The 23,166-nt window shown below is 45.8% G+C and overlaps 1 protein-coding gene across 4 annotated transcripts; it reads left to right on the top strand.

The window, feature by feature from the left end:
• Positions 1-234: 234 nt before the first annotated feature.
• On the top strand, positions 235-23,054 carry me2 (malic enzyme 2, NAD(+)-dependent, mitochondrial). Of its 4 annotated transcripts, none has more exons than XM_061260970.1 (15): positions 235-255; positions 6,550-6,675; positions 9,979-10,112; positions 11,335-11,484; positions 12,030-12,105; positions 13,175-13,336; positions 15,133-15,346; positions 16,032-16,129; positions 16,835-16,948; positions 17,413-17,524; positions 18,296-18,438; positions 19,181-19,283; positions 20,003-20,073; positions 20,226-20,324; positions 20,815-23,054. In XM_061260970.1, exons 2-15 carry the CDS (start codon positions 6,568-6,570, stop codon positions 20,977-20,979), a joined length of 1,749 nt encoding a protein of 582 aa, XP_061116954.1. In that variant the 5' UTR covers positions 235-255; positions 6,550-6,567; the 3' UTR covers positions 20,980-23,054. The 4 variants fall into 4 exon arrangements, with proteins under 4 accessions (XP_061116954.1, XP_061116952.1, XP_061116951.1 ...); XM_061260968.1 differs by lacking the exon at positions 235-255 and adding an exon at positions 1,565-1,654; XM_061260967.1 differs by lacking the exon at positions 235-255 and adding an exon at positions 1,601-1,791.
• The last annotated feature ends 112 nt before the right edge of the window (positions 23,055-23,166 follow it).

Here is a 23,166-nt window from a genome sequence, read left to right as displayed (position 1 = left end):
TTCGCTTTTTTTCTTTTCTTTTTTCTTTTTCTTTTTAATAACTTTAACCCGTATCTATGTTCTTGATAGCCTTGACACGCTTTTCGAGTGGTTGCAATGACCGCGAATTATCGACCCCAATTAAATTATTGTGGTGTGAATTTGTTGCTGGTGTGAAAGAAATGTTGATTGTGCTTGCTGAAATACCATGCACCTGCTAGGGTAAAGGGAAAACAAGATAGGAACGTGTGATTTCGGAAACTCAAACTTCGAAGAGTAAGCGACAAGTCGACCGAATTATGTGATGCTTCCTGTTATTCAGCAAGGGACTGAGAAATGCACAGTATACATATTCTGAAAATTGTTAGAAAAAGCATACAATGCAGTTAACACGTATTTGGTAGCTACCGTGGTACAACTACAATTTATGTTCTTTTGACTCCGTACTCCAGCACATTGTTTTGAAATTAAACAATGAATATGAAGTTAAAATCTAGAGTGTAAGCTTTAGAGGATATTTACAACCATATTTGGTGATTCGTGTAGGAATTACAAAGTCAAGAGGTAGTCAGACTTGCTTCACGGGTGCACGACGTGTGTTGATGTGAATAGTCGCCTTCTTTTGTTTGCCAAAACTCGTATGTGTGCGTCTGTGATTTCAACTAGAGATGGCACGGTTTCCCAAAACACTGGTAATACAAGATTATAATGAACCATAAAATTGACTTATGTGGAATTATACAAAATAAAAATAATATTGGTTATGTACAGTACATCAGCCCATTTGTGATCTGATTAACGGAGCTACTGACAATATCATCGCTTCACCTACTCGTGTCCACATAATCTATCCACTGCACAAAACTGATCTACGGAGGACTTCTCTTCTGTTCGAACTACTTTGCTGTTGCGTGTCGCCGTCCATTACCGTAATATGTGTACTAAGTATTCACTCGAGCTTGCCGGGACCAGATGGTCCCATTTTCACTCAGAAACTACCTCCCACAATTATTTGTAGCAGCATATCAGTATTAGCACATGCAGTCTGCGTAGCTGTGGCATTCGGTTTCTTCGCGACACATTAATAATAATAATAATAATAATAATAATAATAATAATAATAATAATAATAATAATAATAATGGCACGGATGGTGCAGTGGGTAGCACTGCCGCCTCACAGCAAGGAGGTCCTGAGTTCGAATCCCCGTCGGCCGGGGCCTCTCTGTGCGGAGTTTGCATGTTCTCCCCGTGTCTGCGTGGGTTTCCTCCGGGTACTCCGGTTTCCTCCCACAGTCCAAAGACATGCAGGTTAGGCTGATTGGAGAGTCTAAATTGCCCATAAGTATGAGTGTGTGAGGGAATGGTGTGTGTGCCCTGCGATGGACTGGCGACCTGTCCAGGGTGTATTCCTGCCTTTCACCCAATGTATGCTGGGATAGCCCCCCTGTGACCCTGTTCAGGATAAGCGGGTTAAGATAATGGATGGATGGATAAATAATAATAATAATAATAATATAGTCCCATCATATGACACATATACGGTAAATGAAAAACGCTTTGCTGCTGATGACGCGTTCTGATTGGTTTAGTATACGGACCCCTAGTTTGACATAAGCGGCTCGTCCTCCTCTCTTCTCGCTGAAGAAGACACGAGACAGCTGGCTGAATAGCCAGTAAGTATATTTCTCTATGGCCGGTTGCCTAACCATCGCAGCTAGAATAAAATAGAAGCTACTAGTAATGAGCACATAATCTGTGTTCCAAGTGATAAGAAAAAATACACTATTTGTTGCTACACCAAACAACAGAGGTAAGTAAATGTAGACTAAACAGCCACTAACGGTTAGCTAGTTCAGCTACTTGCGTTCCGATGCATGATCAGAGATGACTCAGATGCTTCATTTAGGACCTTAAGTGAGTAACGATAATGCTAACCAAGTTATCGTATTGGTTGTCTAACTTGCGTAGTAACACATATGATTGCATTGATGTCTTGGAAACTGACAAGAATTTACCAAATGTCTTTCTGCAACGTCGTAAGTCAGATGGCTTGCGGACAGTCTTCAAATAGAGCTGACTGGCTATTCTGTTCTGACCAGCAAAAGGTAATTTGATAACGAAGAACGAACATAAACATGAACATACTATATACTAGCGAATGTTAGTCAGCTGGCTTGGTGATTTCATTACATCTTTATGCAGTGCTTAACGTTATAATAAATTACACTACGGGGTGGCTTTGTTTGCTCTAGCGAGCAAGACGTTCAGGTATTTTCATGATGGAGCTTGATATTAAGACCGCGGTGACGCTGGTGGCTAACTGTTAGGCTAGTTTGTTCGTTTGTTATTTGAGCCGTAAGTTAACCGCGGAAATTAATCCTAGAAATCGCAGACCAAACAACAGAAGCTAACGTCAGTATTTCTTACTCATGAAAAATCACCTTCCATCGACGTCGGTTTGCTGTGTGCTTACGACAGGCCGTAGCTAACTTAGCCGTTTGACAGTTTGCTGGCAAGTGCTTCAGCTGTGGCGTCAAAACGACCAGCAAGCAATAAGTAGAGTAGCAGTTTCGTTTCCTTTTATTCTTGTGACTTCTGGCAAAAAAGCCAAACAAAGCCAAATACATTATCAGATCACTGAGTACCATTCCATTTTGCATTTCCATTCATCACATGCTCGTAAAAAAAATAGGAGCGCACTAATGCATCCCATTTAGATGAGCTCCTAATATAGGAGCAAATTCTCATAACATGGGAACGCTGTAGATCTCTGCGGCTATCCAATTCATATCACGTTACAACATTAAATTGTTTTGACAATATATACAACATTACACGTATTGCGTAGCTAGTGAAGTTGATAGTGTAGGAAGCTCATTTAAAAATGCTCAGCTATGTATTGCTGCCCTGGCTAACGTAAGGTCTGGTTGGAGCTAAATATGTTTTTATCCCGCTTCCTCTGTGTATGCTTGAAAAAATATGAATAACCAGGACTTGAACTTTAGAAATGTCACTTCCCTGAAATAAACTGCTGTCACCTTGTTTTTAAGCTTGGAAGCTTGCTAAAGGCGAAAAGCCTCTGATCATGCGACACTAATACACATAGTTCCGTGCTGAGATAGCAAACGTTTGTTCTCAAAATTCTCAAGCTGCGTAGCTAACAAATTGAAATGACATAGATAAACAATTGACATTTGAATAGAGTTTTGAAGATGCTGATGCTATTTGGCCGATTTTAAGTGTTATAATGAGCGAATATGGTCCTAGAAAGGTTTAGCTACCCCATTGATGTGTGAGTCAGCCAAACCTGCTGATTAGGTATGACTAATGTTTAACTAATGTTTGACAGAGTTATTAATTCATACATTAACAATACATTGCCATTGTGTGAGCCAAGCTATAATCTATGTCCCTGCTCTTTGGACTATCAAATACAAACGGACAATACAAATTCTGACAATACAAACACAGAATTTAAAGGGGGAGACACCCTTGTACATCTTACTATACCTATTTATGTTTGAGGTTTTAGAGCCTCTTACAGTCTTCTCATAGGGAATGTCACAAGGGCATTGTGTTTTTCCTTCTGTGGTAGCCTGTACATTCACCCTTGTAGCGGCTGTTAGGAACAGGCGGAAATTCCTTGATAGTAAAACCTGGCACCAAAAGTGAAAGTCCATGTTGCCAGAACACTGCGTAGTGGGTGCCATGTGAAGTAGGCCATTCCCATTATTCTCTGTTGGACTTACCTGCAGCCTCTTCAGTTCACTTTGACGTGAGATTTCTGAAGTTGTCTTAGGTTATCTGTTGGTAGGTAAAATTCTCATAGATCTTGTAGCTGAGGTGGCATTACGTTACTCGGAACCCACTGGGGTCAGAATCAGAACTTAAAACCAGGACTGAAATCTGTGACCCTAAGTGTCCTGAGCGCCTCTGCTATGTCCCAGCTCGGATTACAGTGCTGAGACGGGTGCCAAGGGGGTCACGCTTTGCTACCCGAACAGCGACACTGAAAGGGATGCGTGGGGCTGCTGGAGTCAAAGGATTGCAGGGCAGGTGCTGTCTGTGCCACTTCCTGGGCGATCTGGAAGTTAGAGCGGCACTAGCTAACTTCCGTGATAGGACATATACGTGAGTGAATCGGATCTTTCGGTGGAAGGGTGGGGAGTTTGAGGAGGGGGACGTCAAACAAGCATGTGCAAGTGTTGAACTTGAGCTTAACCTGAAGAATATGGTCCTGGAAAGCTGTTGTATGTGCTTCAGTATATTGATTGATATACTATCAATCAATACATTGGCTCAGGTGGTAAGAGCAGTTGTCTGGCAGTCGAAGGGTTGCCGGTTTGATCCCGCCCTGGGTGTGTCGAAGTGTCCCTAAGCGAGACACCTAACCCCCAAATGCTGGTTGGTGCCTTGCATGGCAGCCAGTCGCCATTGGTGTGTGAGTGAGTGTGTATAAACGGGTGAATGAGAAGCATCTTTGGATAAAGGCGCGAAATAAATGCCAACCATTTACCATTTATATTGATTGATTTGAATATTGAAGAACATGCAGGTTTACCAGATGTTTAGAATCTGTCATAGTTTGACATTATACTTATGTTGCTCTTATCAAGATTCATCAGATTAGCCTAATCACATTTCTCATTTTAATATTGGAGCTATTGAGATGTTTAAAAGGACATTTTTCTGACGGGGCATGCCTCAGATTGAAAGTGGCTGTAGCAGTTCCTCTTTAAAAGCACTACACTTGCTGCATTCAAAGAGGTCATTTTTGAGCAGTAGGTTCGCTAGTCCTTAGAACATTTTTTTTGTCGATACAGAATTATTATTTTGTTTCTTTTTTTCCCCCCCCACATCTTAGTATCAATATTTTGTACTACTGTATTAGATTTTTAAATGGCTGACATTCAAAAAGAAAGAGGAAGTTATTTTCTCTAATGGAGCACATCTGGGAAATTTGTCACTCAATGGCTGCATGTGACAAGAAATTGAATTATGCTCAGCATTCTTGGTGAGCTACACACTCAATGACTTTAGTGTTTCATTGTGACTGTACTTTAACAAATTAAAATGTACAGGGTTTTAAAAGGGAGTTTGTGTTAGCACCAGGCGTACACCGTCAGCACTACGTTAATCACATCTGTGACAGGACTTTATGCGCAAATGTGATAAATATTAAAATGTTAGTGAAAAATATAGGATCACACTAAGGCATCCAAATTAGATGTGCTCCTAAATTATTTTTCAGGCAACAATTTTCAGGAGCAAGTGCTCCAAAAAGGAGAGCTCTGTTTCTTTTTTTACTTTAATTTATTTTATGTTTAGGCCCATAGCCTTTACAATTGTGCCAACTTACACTCACCAAGCACTTTATTATGACACTTACTTATTAATGCGATTATCTAATCAGCCAATTTTGTGGCAGCAGTGCAGTGTATACAATCATGTAGATACGGGTCAGGAGTTTCAGTTAATTAAATGTGATTTAAGTGACTTTGACCATGGAATGATTGTTGGTGGCAGACAGGGTGGTTTGAGTATCTCAGAAATAACTGATCTCCTAGGATTTTCACGCACTCTAGTCTCTAGAGTTTGCAAAGAAACAAACCAAAAAATCCTGTGAGCAGCAGTTCTGCAGACAGAAACGCCTTGTTAATGAGAGACGTCAGATGAGAATGGCCAGACTGGTCAAAGCTGACAGGAAGGTGACAGTAACGCAAATAACCACACATTACAACAGTACATGCAGAAGAGTATCTCTGAACACACAACGCATCATAACTGTAAGTGGATAAGCCTCAGCAGTAGAAGTCTAAAAAATAAGTTGAATAAATACCTAATAAAGTGCTTGGTGAGTGTATAATATCTGGGAGGGTCATATTAATAGTGTGTTGATTTCACAAGAGAGATCCACACTGAAGTGGATTGTACATGTAGATGAGCTAGCATTTTGGTGCCTGTTTGCTGTTTACCGACTCTACCCCCCGCCCCCATCACAGAAGCAGCAGTCACTTCCTGTATGTCTTGGCATTACCCTTTGGCATTGCTGTGAAATGGGGTTAGATTCTAACTGAATAAACAATGGGGGGGGAAGGAGGGGGATTGTAATTCCTAACCTCTGTCTGATTGGTTTCCCTCGTTTGCTCATCCTATTTTAAAGAGGATTGCACAGATCTTCAGGGGCTCTTATCAACATGGTCGACATCACAGCCCCAGACCATCTGTCAAATGAAATATTTCGCACATATCTGCTGGAAAGCGCATTTTTGAATGGGATCGTGTTGTGCAATAGGGCGCCGTCTTCCTTTAAGTAACATGGCCTATGTTTTATATTATCTAAACTGGTGCGTTTTGGCAAAATTCAGTTTATACACACCCATGTACTTACTAGAACAGGGTTCTTTAACCCATATGTTCACACCGCTGCCCACCATGGTCAGTGATTGAGAGCTGCTGATCTCGGATGTAAGCTACACTGCATGACTTCTGCTCACATACCTCACCTACGAGGTAATACTGCGGCGTCTTATGGCATTGGCATGACCTCTTGACCTCTTGACCCAAGGTCCCGCTGCGGTGAGCCATGTTGTCCAGACTGCGTGGGCTAGCGCGGCCGTGCCTCAGCTCCTGCCGCTGGGCGCACACCAAGGAGAAAGGGAAACCGCTGATGCTCAACCCTCGCACCAACAAGGTAAGGGCCTTTCCAGCTTCCCAGCTTCCCAGCTTCGGTTAAGGGCCTTCCCAGCTTCCCAGCTTCCCAGCTTCGGTTAAGGGCCTTCCCAGCTTCCCAGCTTCCCAGCTTCGGTTAAGGGCCTTCCCAGCTTCCCAGCTTCGGTTAAGGGCCTTTCCAGCTTCCCAGCTTCCCAGCTTCAGTTAAGGGCCTTCCCAGCTGCCCAGCTGCCCAGGTTTGGTTAAGGGCCTTCTAATCACACATTCGTTAGCTTACACGAAAGGGTTAAACAGTGTTCTCCTGAAAGTTCTCGGAGCCTGCATGACATCTACAATCAGAGTTCTTGGACCTGTGCATTTTATTCTATTTTCTATTCTATGTTCTTCCAAAAAAAAAATTCTGTCCGCTTATTGTCACTCTGCAGGTTTTTGGCTCGGTTCCATTTGCTTTGTTTTGGAACTCATGGTGTCGACACTTTCACAGTCTATAACTGAATCTTCAGTTGAATCAGTTTGCCTCTTTTTAAAGGAATCAATTGCCATATGTCTACTTGACGGACATGAAATAATTAGCTGATCTCGCTGATTCAGAGTCCTGGATTGTGAATATATCCCATCTGTTTTTAAGTTGCAGTAATTTTTCGCATAATGTTGCCTTAAGGGTAAATCATCCCACAGTAGATTTTAAAGGTATATAATTAAAAACAATAAACCACTATACAATTTACACATGTACAGCACATGCAGGTTGAGAACTCCTGGTCCACACCCTCTGGACCAGCGCTGCTCAACTCCACATCCTGAGGGCCGCAGTGTCTGCAGGGATTTGCTCCTACTGTGTGCTACACCCCCTGATTTCACGCATTATTTTACCAGCTTGGTTTAGATAATAAGCGAGTTAGTGAAATCAGGTGGTGTAGCACACAGTAGGAGCAAATCCCTGCAGACACTGCGGGCCGCAGGACGTGGAGTCGAGCAGTGCTGCTCTGAACTCTGCTCCATTCGGTGCAGCAGCGACACGTCGTCCTTGACTCAAGGAGAGCGAAGTGGTGTGAACTGTGGAACTCTGGGAGCCCTGTGACTCTCATCCTTCGTGCCGGATGGATGGCGGAACTCTGGACCTTGACATTCTGGAGGACGGCTGCCGCCCCCGTCGCTCAAAAGACCTTTGCCTCGGCGGGGCACCTCGTAACGTTCCCTCACAATGCCTCACTCTGGCAGAATCGCTTTATTACCCACCCTCCCGCCATGAAGCCACGCTGCCTCCCTGGGTCTCGCTCCTCATCCCACACTGTGAACATGTGAATACAGGAGGTGAATGGCAGCTCCTCATCCCACACTGTGAACATGTGAATACTGGAGGTGAATGGCAGCTCCTCATCCCACACTGTGAACATATGAATACAGGAAGTGAATGGCAACTCCTCATCCCACACTGTGAACATGTGAATACTGGAGGTGAATGGGCAGTGCGAGAGGCTATGTGGAGACAACTGGACCCTCCTGACCCGACCTGGGATCACTCGCATCTGACCCTCGCAGCATCAGTCCGAGTTGAGGCTTGGCTGTAACATTTGAGAAAAATGACCACAAAAAAGGTATAAAGTACCTTGGTTTACATGCTTTATACCCTTTCTGTGGTCGGTTGATCTTGCATGGTGCAATTGAGCCAACCAAGAGGACCAGAAGGCGGGGTTTGCACATTTCATAGGTTTCCAATACACCAGGAAGGAGTGGAAAAGTGCTGTGTTTGAATCAAAAACAATCACGCATTTGACCTAGGTCTGTTACACGCCTCAGCAACTGTTATGTAAATGGCTGATAAATAGTTATTTTCAGCAGTTGTTCCAATGATAACACATTTCTCATAAACATGTATTCCTCTGCTTCGCATTTCTGGTCAGACCTTTGAGTCTATTCACAATGACTGTGCAGTGTAAACGCCACTCCCCCAACATGTGTGCTGCAAATGATTCACGCGTTACAGTAGAAACGTCTGCTTTTGATGCGAGTGCCACACAAAAATCTATAGTCATGGGTAACGTGATTTCCCTCAGGTGCGATTGGTCATATTTGGCCCTCTCAAATGTTTCTGAGCCAATCCTATTAGACCTGACAGCCAGCATTCAGTTAAGAATGACTGTGCTGGACCATATGTAAATAGTGGTGCACATTGCAACAGTAACTAATGGTGTATCCACAGTATACTTGGGGATGAAAGCTTCTTTCTCAGCTTCCCTGTTTAGACCCCCTGTCATGGTGCCTCCACACTCCTAAAGAAACGTGTTCCATGTGTGTTTAGCAGCTCGTATTTCACTGGAGGCCCATGCAGAAAAAAGCCCCTAGCATTCCCCAGTGTAGCACGGCCTATACACACCGAGACCCCCCCCCCCCAAGGCTCTCTCCCCCTATTGGGTTTCTCCAGAGGGGAGTTCCTCCTAAAAATGCCTGTTATTGGTACTGAGAGACACACTCCTCCTTCCACCCCCCCAACCCAGGACGGCCCTGGAGTCCGCCAATAAAGGGAAGAGCTGGTTTGGATTTCACACATAGCTGCGGGTGCTACAGTCCTTAAGGGGCACACGTGCTCACACGGTCACTGTGAGCCCGTTCACATGGACCTGATGAGGACGAGGGAAGCTTGCAGTAGAAGGAATATTTATAACAATCACCACTGGGTAACTCCTTGATTTATGGGAGGAACAACCCATTAACTGGGTGATCTTATGGGTCTCCGTAACCGGTGCAACCCTGGCCACAACTCTCCCGTTTTGATGGACGCCATTGTTAACCATGACGTCACGTCGGCCTGTCCCCGGAGGAGAACCAGCCCCAGTGTGGCGTTGCCTTGGCTGGGCCAGGTTCTTCTGAAGGCCCTGGTTGTCCTCCACGCACGGACCTCCCTCATCGCAAATGTCATTAATGGTGCGGTCTGAGATCGGAAATCAATAACCAAATTCAGAACGGCAGGAAATAACGTGCAAATATTGGTGAACTGTACAGCAATACATCAGCAATGCATCAGCAATGCTTAAGCACTGACGAATAACTGTCCCTGAGCTCTTCACCCCCCCCCCCCCCCCCCACAAGCCCCCAACACATTTTTGTTGTCATTAATAATAAGGCCGAGCAAAATAAGTGTTCACAGAGATTTGTTTGCTCTTCCCTCCTGACTTGCTAGCTGGCTGTATACTCTGTATACATTTATGAAGGTATCGGCCCCTTTCACTTTCCTGTTTTTCTTCCGATCGAAAAGGTAAAGGCTTCAAAGGATTTTAGATCTTAGTCTTTAATTTAGTATCATTACACTAACCTCTCTCTCCAGGGCATGGCCTTCTCCCTGAAGGAGAGGCAGATCCTGGGCTTGCACGGGCTGCTGCCTCCCAAGGTGGAGACCCAGGGCATCCAGGCCATGCGCTTCCAGAGGAATCTGGAGAAGATGACGGACCCTCTGGAGAAGTGAGACCCTGCCGGAGGCCACACCACGCCAGGGAAAGGCTCCCATTACATAACGCTCTCGCTATATATAGGCCAACTTTCTGTTCTTAAAGTAGCTCTAAATAGTGAGCCGTTTTCCCATTCATGCAGTCCTCCGCTCAAATTTCCAGCTACAAGTGGTGCAATGTAAAACCGTGACGTTTGTTAATATGCTAACATGTCAAGAGACGTGCGTCTGTTCACGTCCATTTGCATGAAGCGTAGCGGATTCCTCCGGTGCTATGAGGAGTGGTAGGCAGCGGGCTGAGTTTAATCTGGGTCGGAAAATTAATTGTTCGTCGCTTCCAGTAGAATTGGCAGTGGAATCGTGGCGTTGTCGTCAGTGTAGTAACATGCATAGCGACATTTTCATTCATTTCATGCTTTCCATGCAATTTCAGAGCTGCGTTTTAGTAAAGAAGCTTATTGTTGGTGTGCTTTGCCAAAAAATAAACACTGTTAATGTTGATAGCCGGCTAGTTGGTACATGGTAGCGTTATTTAGTAGTTAATGAACACTAAATAAAACAAATAAAAATATAACTTTCCAAGCTGTAACAGTGTAGGCAAAGCACCTCACTATTTTGTCCCTTCAGTGACCCCAGTGACACGGGTGTGACTATTATAGCGTATTACTCTGGTTGGAAAATGAGATAGTGTTGCTGTTGTATTATGAATAGGGGCATTATGTAGGAAAACACCGTAGAAATGCACACCCATGTCAAGCTGCCCGTATGGTTCTGAATGGGGTCGGTGGGGGGGGGGGGGGGGAAAGCATGTGCAAAGCTTCTGCGGTCACATAATTGCTGAAAATAGTTCATTGCTCCTGCCAGCTGCCTGCTCTAGATAAAGACAGGTGTGTTTGTATATGTTAGGGGGTCTGCAGCCCGGGTCTAGGAGAGCCACACGCTCTGCTGGTTCTTGTTTTCACCTTCAATTCAGAATCCAATTCAGAACCCAATTCAGAACCCAATTAAGTAGCCAGGCGAAATTAGTTCATTAAAGCTGATTACACAGTTAAGTCAATGGAACCACAAAAACCTGCAGAACCTGTGGCGGTCCTGGGCCCGGATTTGCAGACTCACGAAATACGTGTTTGCATGCGTGTATTTTGTGTTGGCATGTTTGCACATGTTCTGCTGTATTCGGCCATGGGAGTATGAGTTGAGTCACTGGGAATGGACAGACCCTCTCTGCGTCTCCAGGTACATCTACCTGATGGGGATCCAGGAGCGCAACGAGCGGCTGTTCTACCGCGTGCTGATGGAGGACATCGAGAGGCTGATGCCCATCGTCTACACCCCCACCGTGGGGCTGGCCTGCACGCAGTACGGCCACATCTTCCGCCGGCCCAAGTGAGACCCGCCGTGTTACGGGCCCAACCCCAAACCGCTCTGCGCGGTACGCTAGCGCGTGTCTGACCCAAACCGCTCTGCGCGGTACGCTAGCGCGTGTCTGACCCAAACCGCTCTGCGCGGTACGCTAGCGCGTGTCTGACCCAAACCGCTCTGTGCGGTACGCTAGCGCGTGTCTGACCCAAACCGCTCTGCGCGGTACGCTAGCGCGTGTCTGACCCAAACCGCTCTGCGCGGTACGCTAGCGCGTGTCTGACCCAAACCGCTCTGTGCGGTACGCTAGCGCGTGTCTGACCCAAACCGCTCTGCGCGGTACGCTAGCGCGTGTCTGACCCAAACCGCTCTGCGCGGTACGCTAGCGCGTGTCTGACCCAAACCGCTCTGCGCGGTACGCTAGCGCGTGTCTGACCCAAACCGCTCTGCGCGGTACGCTAGCGCGTGTCTGACCCAAACCGCTCTGCGCGGTACGCTAGCGCGTGTCTGACCCAAACCGCTCGGAGTCGTACGCTTGTGTGTGTCTGACCCAAACCTGGCTTCGTCCGCAGGGGCCTGTTCATCTCCATCCTGGACCGAGGCCACATCCGCTCCATACTGGACAACTGGCCGGAGGGCAATGTGAAGGTGGGTCCGGGGGAGCCTCTGGAGGTCACATCACCCCAGCCAGCAGGCTTACAGTTACAGCCCAATGGCCAGGCTGAATGCACATTTTAAAATGTTTCATTTAGCTGCCATTTCACTCTCCACTGAGTTTGTAGGACATTGGGAATTTGGCAATGGGTCATTGAGTGGAAAGCCAAGCAGACAATGCAGTGTTGAGAGACAAAGATTTGTTTGTGGGTCAGATCTAAACTCGGCTGTAAACCATGAACATTGTCCTCATTTTTATGATATGTAATATGTGTAAATGGTTCATAGAACACATGCTTGTTGTCATTAATAAGGCCTAGCTACATTTGTGTTCACAGAGCATTTGTTTGCTATTCCCTCCTGCTGTGCTAGCTGGCTGTATAGTCTGCATACTTGTAGGACGGTATCAGCCCTTTTCAATTTCCTGTTTTGCTTTCAATTAAAAAGGTAAAGGCTTCAAAGTCTTGGATCTTTGATATATTTTAGTGTTAGTATAATTAAACTAACATAATTGAGCATATTATTTCTGTATCTAATTATTACCACTTTATTTGCTCAAATGAACATAAATATTCATAGGTAATGGTTTTTCAATAGCTTGCCATTGGATAGCATTAATATTTGATTAAATTAATATAGCATTTTGTAAATATGATATTAGATTACCCTTTCAGAGCATGTAAACATAACATTATCCTTGGGGATAATTGACTTTGAGAAACCGCGCTAGACGAATTTAGGGTTTTCACAAACGTTCCTTCTGAACATTAAAGTGAAGTGTTTATTGCCTGGTTTGCTCTCAGGGTTTTTTGGCCTGGGTAAACCGTGAGGTATACTGTGACAAATCGTTTTTGTAAATTGCATATATCATAAAATGAACTTAATTATATAAAATGTGCTATACAATTACATTTTGATTGGTTGAGAAACCTAATGGAATATATACATTTGGCCCTCTCCAGTGCCACTCACATTAGCATGAATTAGCATTAGCGTCTAAGCGTGAACAGAGTTCCCTCAGCTGAGCAGCGGAACGCTAACGTGCTAACGTGCTAACACGCAGGCGGTGGTGGTGACGGACGGCGAGCGGATCCTGGGCCTGGGGGATTTGGGCGTGTACGGGATGGGCATCCCCGTGGGGAAGCTGTGCCTGTACACGGCCTGCGCCGGGATCCGGCCGGAGAGCCTGCTGCCCGTGTGCATCGACGTGGGCACGGACAACGAGGTCAGCTCCATTACATTACATTACATTACATTACATTATTGGCATTTGGCAGACGCTCTTATCCAGAGCGACGAACAACAAATTGCATACCCATAACCAGGGATAAGTTCGCTGAAAGACCCTAGAGGGAAGTACAATTTCAACTGCTACCTGTACAACAAAGATGAGGACAATTTTGTATTTTTTTTATTTTTTTTAACAAAGAAACAAACAAACAGAGCAAAAGTGACCAAAGTTAACCATCCAAACACTGCTTACCTAGCCAACCTAGCCTCTGCCATGCGCTCTGTGATCGCGCCCTACGTGCGCCCGCGGCTTTGCGCACGTTAAGGAGATCATTTAAAATGTGTAATTGGCGTGCTAAGCTCAGGTGGAGTGAGGTGTATTGTCAATTCAAATGGCCATGGTGCCGTAGACTGCAGCTGCATAGTCTGAATCAGTTAGGTCTGGTGCGGATGAACGTGGTTAATGATCTCTCTCTTGAGAGAGTGGGCCACTGTAGACTTGAGATGCTGACTAATGGGCACGATGCTGTACAGTTACATTACATGTTATTTCGCTGACGCTTTTATCTACAGAGACTTGTAGTTGATTAGACTAAGCCGAGGACAAACCCCCTGGAGCAATATAGGTTAAGGACCTTGCTCAGGGGCCCAACATCTGTGCACATCTTATCGTGGCTACACCTAGGCTTGAACCACCAACTTTTCAGGTCCCAGTCATGTGTCTTAGCCACTAGGCTGCAGGCTGCATTAACGGTTGTCCTTGCCAGTCTGAAAGAGTTCAGCTGCGGCTGGGAACAGTAATGAAATATCCTCTTCACCCCCTCAGACCATTCCAGAGTCAGAGTCCATTCCCCTATGTTTTTTTAATTTTCCAGCTCACTATGTATGAATGTTATCTACATGTATTCAGGATTAGTATTTTGGCTCTTTGTTAGCAGAGATAACTTTCCATTAGTGCTGCAGTAATGCTGATGTAGCACATCCGTTTGGTGTGGGAATGTTTGCCGGTCTGGTATTGTTGTTTTTTTATACACTCAGTGACCACCTTATTATGTGGACCTGTACACCGGTACACCTGCTTGGTTCAGTTGTTGTTCAGACCAAACATCTTTTGAGTATCTCGGAAACTGTTGATCTCCTGGGATTTCCTGGGATTTTCACGCACAGCTAGTGAGTCTAGTTGTCTCTAGAGTTTACAGAGGATGAGGTGAAAAACAAAAAACATCGTGTGAGCAGCAGTTCTGTGGGCAGAAACGTGTTGTTAATGAGAAACGTCAGAGGAGAAGGGTCAAAGTTGACAGGAAGGCTACATCAATTAAAATGACATTACATTACATTATTGGCATTTAGCAGACGCTCTTATCCAGAGCGACGTACAGTTGATTAGACTAAGCAGGAGACAATCCTCCCCTGGAGCAATGCAGGGTTAAGGGCCTTGCTCAAGGGCCCAACGGCTGTGCGGATCTTAATGTGGCTACACTGGGATTAGAGCCACCAACCTTGCGTGTCCCAGTCATTCACCTTAGCCACTACACTACAGGGCCCTGTATTACCATGCATTACAACAGTGGTATGCAGGAGAGCATCTCTGAATACACAAGTCGAACCTTGAAGTGGACGGCAATAAGTGTAAAATACCTAATAAAGTGGTCAGGGTGTATGCAGTTACTCAGATGAATGTGTTCGTCTTGCACTGTGAGTCGCCCTGGCAAAAGAAACTGCTAAACGAAAAACAATGGAATCTAACGTGATGCTGAATCCCCTGAGGTGGCCCCCGCTCTTCCCCCACAGACGCTGCTGAAGGACCCGTTCTACATGGGCCTGTACCAGAAGCGCGACCGCTCGCAGCTCTACGACGACCTCATCGACGAGTTCATGGAGGCCGTGGTGGAGAAGTACGGCCAGAGCACGCTCATCCAGTTCGAGGACTTCGGGAACCACAACGCCTTCCGCTTCCTGCGGCGGTACCGGGAGAAGTACTGCACCTTCAACGACGACATCCAAGGTCAGAGGTCACGCGCAGGCTGGAGACTGCACTGCTACCTGCCGCATAGGCCACCTGCACAGATATATGGGCTAGCCTGTTGGTGGTTCAATCCCCGGTGTAGCCACTATAAGACCCACACAGCTGTTGGGCACTATGTAGTGACATTATGTAATGTTTGTAACATTAAAAGGGCTGTAATTCTTACAGACTCACCTGCTATGGATGTTAATACCCTTAGAACGCCAAAGCTACATAAACTGTGTTACTGTCCCAATATTTTTGCATTTAGATTATGTAATGTGTCACACCAATCTGGAGACAATTCACAGTGAAAGTTATGTTAAACACTTGGATCAGTGTTTACGATCAGATGGGAAAATGTAAGACATCTAAATATACAAAACCATATAACTAGCTTTTACATCAAAATAGTTATTTTTGCAAAACTGTAGTTATTTCTTGCAGGGAACTCAGAAGATGATTGGTGAAATGCATAATTTTTTTAAGAACTAGAAATAAAACCACGTATTTTGGCAGAGAAATGGGAAGTAGGATTGCTCTATCATTGTCTTCCAAAAAAAATGTGTTGAAAATTCATCAGCGGTAGAAAGACAAATACTTAGAAGTGTAATTGCATCTCCTTAACCCGAGTGCACAGTTTGGCCTGATGAAATGTGCCGCCCTGTGTTTGCTTTGTGTTCAGGGACTGCATCAGTGGCTCTGGCTGGGCTGTTAGCAGCACAGCGAGCCATTGGGAAGCCCATCAGCGAACACAGAGTCCTCTTCCTGGGAGCTGGAGAGGTACACGCACCGTTCCAGTACATACCCTGCACAAAGACCGTGTACCTGTAACCCTGCCTCATTATATACCCTGTACACACATCCTGAATCCCTTTAACCCTGCCATTATGTACCTGGTACAGACACCCTGCGACACTGTCTCTCATTATAGACCCTGTACACACACCCTGTATCCCCATCTGTCATTATGTACCCTGTACCCACACCATTTACCTATAGCCCTGCTTTGTTCTATACCCTGTACACACATCCAGAATCCCCATAGCCCTGCCATTATGTACCTGGTACAGACACCCTGCAACACTGTCTATCATTATATACCATGTACACGCGTGCAATACCTGTAACCTTGCCTGTCATACACCGAACGCCCTCGTCCAATACTGCCTTTGTGTGTCACTGTGGTGTTTTTTTTTTTTTCGTATCGATGAGACACATGGGGCGGCCTGTAGTGTAGTGGTTAGGGTAGATGACTGGGACCCGCAAGGTCAGTAGTTCGATCCCCGGTGTAGCCACTATAAGATCCACACAGCCGTTGGGCCCTTGAGCAAGGCCCTTAACCCTGCATTGCTCCAGGGGAGGATTGTCTCCTGCTTAGTCTAATCAACTTGTATGTCGCTCTGGATAAGAGCGTCTGCCAAATGCCAATAATGTAATGTAATGAGACACGATGCACCTCCTCACAGCGTGACTCTCTCCACACAGGCTGCCCTGGGCATCGCCAACCTGATCGTCATGGCAATGATGGAGGGGGGCACGCCGCAGGCCGAGGCCAGGAGGAAGATCTGGATGTTCGACAAGTACGGCCTGCTGGTGCAGGTGAGCCTCAGCCCGGAACCAAAGCCTCTGTATTTATATTTATATTTCGTCACGCAACCCTGGTGACAGGCGTCTCGCAACAGAAATGAAAGCGGCTTGAACGTACGAACGAATGAAGTATAAACTGTTTGCGATGAGGGTTCTGTTGTCTCCGTGTGTAACTCCGTGTGACAGCCGTTTGTTTTTGGAGTGTCCATGGCAATGACTTTAGGGGTTCCATCTGGCTGACCTCGTCCAATAAACATTGCGCAGCGAAGTGCAATGTTTTCCGTGACATAAAATTCTACAGGTGCGCAACGCTGAGAAAGTCGTACTACACTTTTTCGTCATGCAACACTTGTCGCAAGGGTTGTGCGACAAAGTATAAATCAGACTCCTTAGCCTGTAGCTGACCCCTCTCTGTGTCTGTTTGTGTTTACTGCCTGTGTGTGCGTGCGCGTGTGTGTGCACGCACGTGTCCATAGGATCGAGAACAGGCACCGGATGGCAACCAGGAGGCCTTTGTGCACCCCAGCCCGGGCGATGTCCAGAGCTTTCTGGACGCCGTCAATGTAATCAAACCGACCGCCATTATCGGTGAGAAACCCTGTCTGCCATTCTGGGTCGTGCCCCCCTCCCTCCCCATCTGTGTTTCATAGGGATTATGTAGCATACAGACTATGACTATTGATTGGGTGCTGATTGACGGTACTGAACGTTCGTTAGATTTTTGTGTCTATATCGCTGTCTTTTATGTACTCTCTTTTTTGTAACCATAACTGAAGCTACCAAAACAAATACCACCAACTACACACATTATTAGGTAGACCTGTACACCAGCTTGTTAAAGCAAATATTTAATCCACCAATCGTGTGGCAGCAACTAAATGCATAAAAGCATACAGACGTGGTCAAGAGGTTCAGACTGAATGTCAGAATGGGGAAGAGATGTGATCTAAGTGACTTTAACTGTGGAATCATTGTTGGTACCAGACAGGGTGGTTTGAGTATCTCCTGGGATTTTCGCACACAACAGTCTCTAGAATTTTCAGAGAATGGTGTGAAAAACAAAAAACATCCAGTGTGAGCAGCAGTTCTGCAGGCAGAAACTGGTGAAAGCTGACAGGAAGGTGACAGTAACGCAAGTAACCACACATTACAACAGTGGTATGAAGATCTATGTGATAACTATGCAAGAAGATCATCTCTGAACACACCATTACATTGTATTAATACCATTTGGCAGACACTCTTATCACGAGTGACGTACAATAAAGGATCTGAGATGTCTTTTCTGCCTGTAGCATTCCTACTCTTTGTCCATGAGCAGATATGTTAAGCATACCATTTTCTCTGGGTTGTTGACAGGTGTGTCTGGGGCTGGCAGACTCTTCACAAAGGAAGTCCTCACTGCCATGGGAACGCTGAACGAGCGACCAATCATCTTCGCCCTGAGTAACCCAACAACCAAGGCCGAGTGCACTGCAGAAGACGCCTATACACTCACACAGGTAAACACACTCACTCACACAGGTAAACACACACACTCACACAGGTAAACACACTCACACAGGTAAACACACACACTCACACAGGGAAACACACTCACCCACACAGGTAAACACACACTCACACAGGTAAACACACACTCACACAGGTAAACACTCACTCACACAGGTAAACACACACACTCACACAGGTAAACACACTCACACAGGTAAACACACACTCACACAGGTAAACACACACTCACACAGGTAAACACACTCACTCACACAGGTAAACACACACTCACACAGGTAAACACACACACTCACACAGGTAAACACACACTCACACAGGTAAGTACACACACTCACACAGGTAAACACACACTCACACAGGTAAACACACACACTCACACAGGTAAACACACACACTCACACAGGTAAACACACACTCACACAGGTAAACACACACTCACACAGGTAAACACACACATGTGCACATGCACACACAATCACACTCTCACACACACACACACAGGTAAACACACACATGCACTCACGCACATATATCACACACACACACACACACACACACACTCACTCACTCACTCTCCCACGCACACCCACACATGCATACAGGTAAACAAACACACATGCACACACACGTGCACAAACGGCACAGCCATACCTCTGCATACCGGACCTGTCAGTGCAGGGACACGTCCACACGCTGATCCCAGCCTGGGGCGTTGTGCTTTGCCTCCAGGGACGATGCCTGTTTGCAAGCGGAAGCCCATTTGGACCAGTCACCCTGGATGACGGGCGCACTTTCACACCTGGACAAGGCAACAATGCATACATATTCCCAGGTGAGAGAGTCCCATTCGGTTGTTTAACTGCCATGTATGATGTTGTTTGCTTTTTTTTTATGTGAAGGAAAAGGTTGCATAATTCACTTTCTGTCCCAAAATTGTCACATGTATAACTGTAAGGAAAAGCCGAGCTATCCAAATTATTACATGCGAGAAAACCGACACATGGAAAAAAAGCACTAAAAGAACTACAACGACTCCTGTTGTTCACCTGTGCTTTCCAGTCTGGGTTAACAGTTCTTCATAAAGTAAACATTTGATAGATGAATGTAGCCTTGGATCCCATCTGATACTCCTCACTTTTACCAGAGTAAATGGTATACTAGAGTAAGGTGTTCTGAGGCTGATTTGGAGTGTAGCCGTTCGGAGGCTGATTTGGAGTGTAGCCGTTCTGAGGCTGATTTGGAGTGTAGCCGTTCTGAGGCTGATTTGGAGTGTAGCCGTTCTGAGGCTGATTTGGAGTGTAGCCGTTCGGAGGCTGATTTGGAGTGTAGCCGTTCGGAGGCTGATTTGGAGTGTAGCCGTTCGGAGGCTGATTTGGAGTGTAGCCGTTCGGAGGCTGATTTAGAGTGTAGCCGTTCGGAGGCTGATTTGGTGTGTAGCCGTTCGGAGGCTGATTTGGTGTGTAGCCGTTCTGAGGCTGATTTGGAGTGTAGCCGTTCTGAGGCTGATTTGGAGTGTAGGCGTTCTGAGGCTGATGTGGTTTTGTGTTACAGGGGTGGCTCTGGCAGTGATCCTCAGTGGTGTCAGACACATCAGTGACACCGTCTTCCTGGAGGCCGCCAAGGTCAGTGCTCTGTCCGGTCATCGCTCGCCTTCCGTGTGCGTGTTCGTGTTCGTGCGTGTGTCTGTGCATGCGTGTGTTTCTATGCGTGTGTCTGTGTGTGCAGCATACACAAGGCAGTACTGCTCTTACTCAGTTTCTCTCGATGCACTCAGACACTGGCAGGGCAGGTGACGGAACAGGAGCTAAACGAGGGACGGCTGTACCCTCCTCTGTCCAACATCCGGGAGGTGTCCATCCACATGGCAGTGAAGGTCAGCACTGGAAAGGCACTGTGAACTGATACTGTATGCGTGCCAGCCTTCCTCTTCTGTGCTAGCCTTGTTCTCCACCCGGTGTGGAGTGTGTGTGTTCTCCCCGCGTTCGTGTGGGTTTCCTCCAGGTGTTCCGGGTTCCTCTCACAGCCAAAATGTGCAGCCCAGGGAGTATAGACGAGGATTAGCCTCCCTGGCTAACTCTGGTTCATTTACGGAAATGTTATTAACCCTTTCATGGCACTCAAACGTAACTCCCACATGGCACTCGACCTTATACCTTTTCAACCAATCAAAATGACTGCTATTGTTTTTGTTTTGACTAAGCCTTTATTAAGACCCTCTCAACCAAAGCCAAACCCCCTAACGATTTGGGTGGAACCACTTCATATTGGGCTTGGGTCTGAAAGGGTTAATGTGCATGCCAAATAAACAAATGAACTGGGAAATGCTTTGCCGTTGTAACCCCACCCTTTGGCTCCTCCGGCAGGTGGTGGAGTTTGTGTACGCCAGAGGCATGGCTTTCCACTACCCGGAGCCCCTGGACAAGTTCAGCTACGTCAGGTCCGTCGTGTGGGACACCCATTACGACTCCTTCCTGCCCGACGTGTACGACTGGCCCGCCGGCGCCCGCACGCCCCCCCAAATCGAGTAGAGCATCTGAGGGGGGTGGGGGGTGAGGAGAAGCGGAGAAGCGGAAAGGGGGATGACTGGGTGGGTGTAAGGGAATGAGAGGAGAAGGATCCATTGCGGCGATACTCCACTCGCTAGGGTTAGTCATAGAACCAGGGCCTGAGAGGCCAGTGACCACTCCTCTGTATTTCGTTGCCATAGTTCATGTCGAGTTTGTGTTGTCGGTGTCAAGCTTTCGTATTTACCAACACTCCTGAAGTTATGCTCAAGATTACCTCCGTCTTGCCTCATTTGGGTTTTTCATTGAAGTGTTTCACTGTAGGGATGTGACCTTAATCGTATCTAAAGGGAAGGACACTCGTCCCTTAGCACCACTCCAGACATAAGTGCATTACATTACATCACATAGAAAAGATGTTTCAATTGCTTGAGTAGAAGTACTGAATTCACTAATATACATTTTGCGTTCAAAGTATCTTCAGATATTTATTTCCATCTTGTACCTCTTGTGAAATAACTGGCTAAAAGTGCAGAGACAAGATTATTAGGCTTATTGGTTGTGTTAATAAGACCGACTGTATTCCAAAAGACAGCAATGCGAAACAGTGGGGACTCACCTGCTCAGTCTCCATGGCAAGTGGGTAGTGTTCCACATTCATGCAGTCATCTCAGATAAGCGCTCCGTTATCACCAAAGGGATGAAATGTAGGCCCGACGCGGCCGATAAGCAGGGCTAAGATTTGAAGAATGGTGCAAGCCTGTGCAAATGTCACCCTGCTTCAATGAGACCGAGAGCTTGAATGATATGGCGAATACTTATGACCAGTGTGCTGTGATCGATTTGACACGTGGGCCCTCTCCGTTGCACAAATGGATGATTGACCAGCCCAGAAGCATTATTATGAGCAGTGTTGTAAATGTATAGCATTTAAGACCCATCACTCTGAACACAAATGCACTGGTTTTATAGGAGTGACATCCCATGTGTATTTGCTTGTCCGGTGCATTTCTAGTCCTATGCTGTTTATAACCGAATTGTTTTTGTAGACGGTTCCATATTTCAGCTATTTTGAGTTGATGTAGTACTGACATAGATTATATAAATGTTCACAAAGCGCACAAGGTAAAGAGATATCCGTCACACAAAGCGTATATTATTATTATTATTATTATTATTATTATTATTATTATAACAACAACATTATTATTATTAACTGTCATCCCACTGGGCTCAGGAAGGCTGCAATTCTACTCGAACGGACCCTGTTTCCGTTTCTGTCACTTTCAAATACTCCCCCCATGTACTTTCGGAATCTCCTTTGCCGGCATCCAAAGTCGCCATTCACATAGCTCAATTCGTCCTTCATGGCACTTTTTTAAATTATGTTATTTAATTAATTATCCATGGGGGTTAAGAGTGATGAGTTAAAAAATATCCTACTTCACATCTGATGTTTGCGGATAGTGAGTATACATCACTGCGTTAAACGTGATGAAATGGATGCGCCAGGATTTACCTTCTCTCCTTTCTTTCTTGGATGCCTGCTGTTCTTCATATGCTTCTCATATGTATTTATCTCCTGCCTGGTGGCATGTGGACCATAGCACTGTGGTTTTGTGGTTAGAGAGTGAATTGACCTCCTGCACAAATTCACAGATCTGTAGCCACCACCTCAGTAGGACGGACCAATATGACGAGATTCGAATCACTTGACTTGTTTGAGTCCTGTGAGACATAAGGGCTTAACATTATTCGATAAATGTCCCATTCAGAAGACCACTGTGCTGTATCGTTCAAGTGGATATGCTGTGATGTCTTGTTGATTTTTATTTTTGCCCGCTCCAGTTTTACTCTTAAGTGCCCTGACAAATCTATGGTGTATTTAACCTCCCTGTCCCTGACTCCTGAATCCTTCGACTGTCCCTGACTCCTGAATCCTTCGACCAGCGGCAGTGTGGCGTGTGTATGTCTACCCGGAGCTTATTTTTGTAACGCACTGTTGCCTTGGCGTATAAACGCCCTCATCAGTGACTGTGTTGTTCCAGTCCTCCGTATGCCCTGTTACAGGTGCGGTGAATTAAAACTTTAGTTTTACACTTCCTGTCTCTCTGGTCTCTTTCGCATTTAAACATTTATTTCTGACCATTTGTTTTTATTGCGCAGTGTGTACTTTTGTTTCAGTAATTTATAAATGCCATTCGTTTTTAC

This window comes from Conger conger, chromosome 11 (assembly GCF_963514075.1).
Source record: "Conger conger chromosome 11, fConCon1.1, whole genome shotgun sequence".
Taxonomy (NCBI): Eukaryota; Metazoa; Chordata; class Actinopteri; order Anguilliformes; family Congridae; genus Conger; species Conger conger.
The sequence above is the reverse complement of the archived record's forward strand: the minus strand, read 5'-3'. Positions and strand labels throughout refer to the sequence as shown.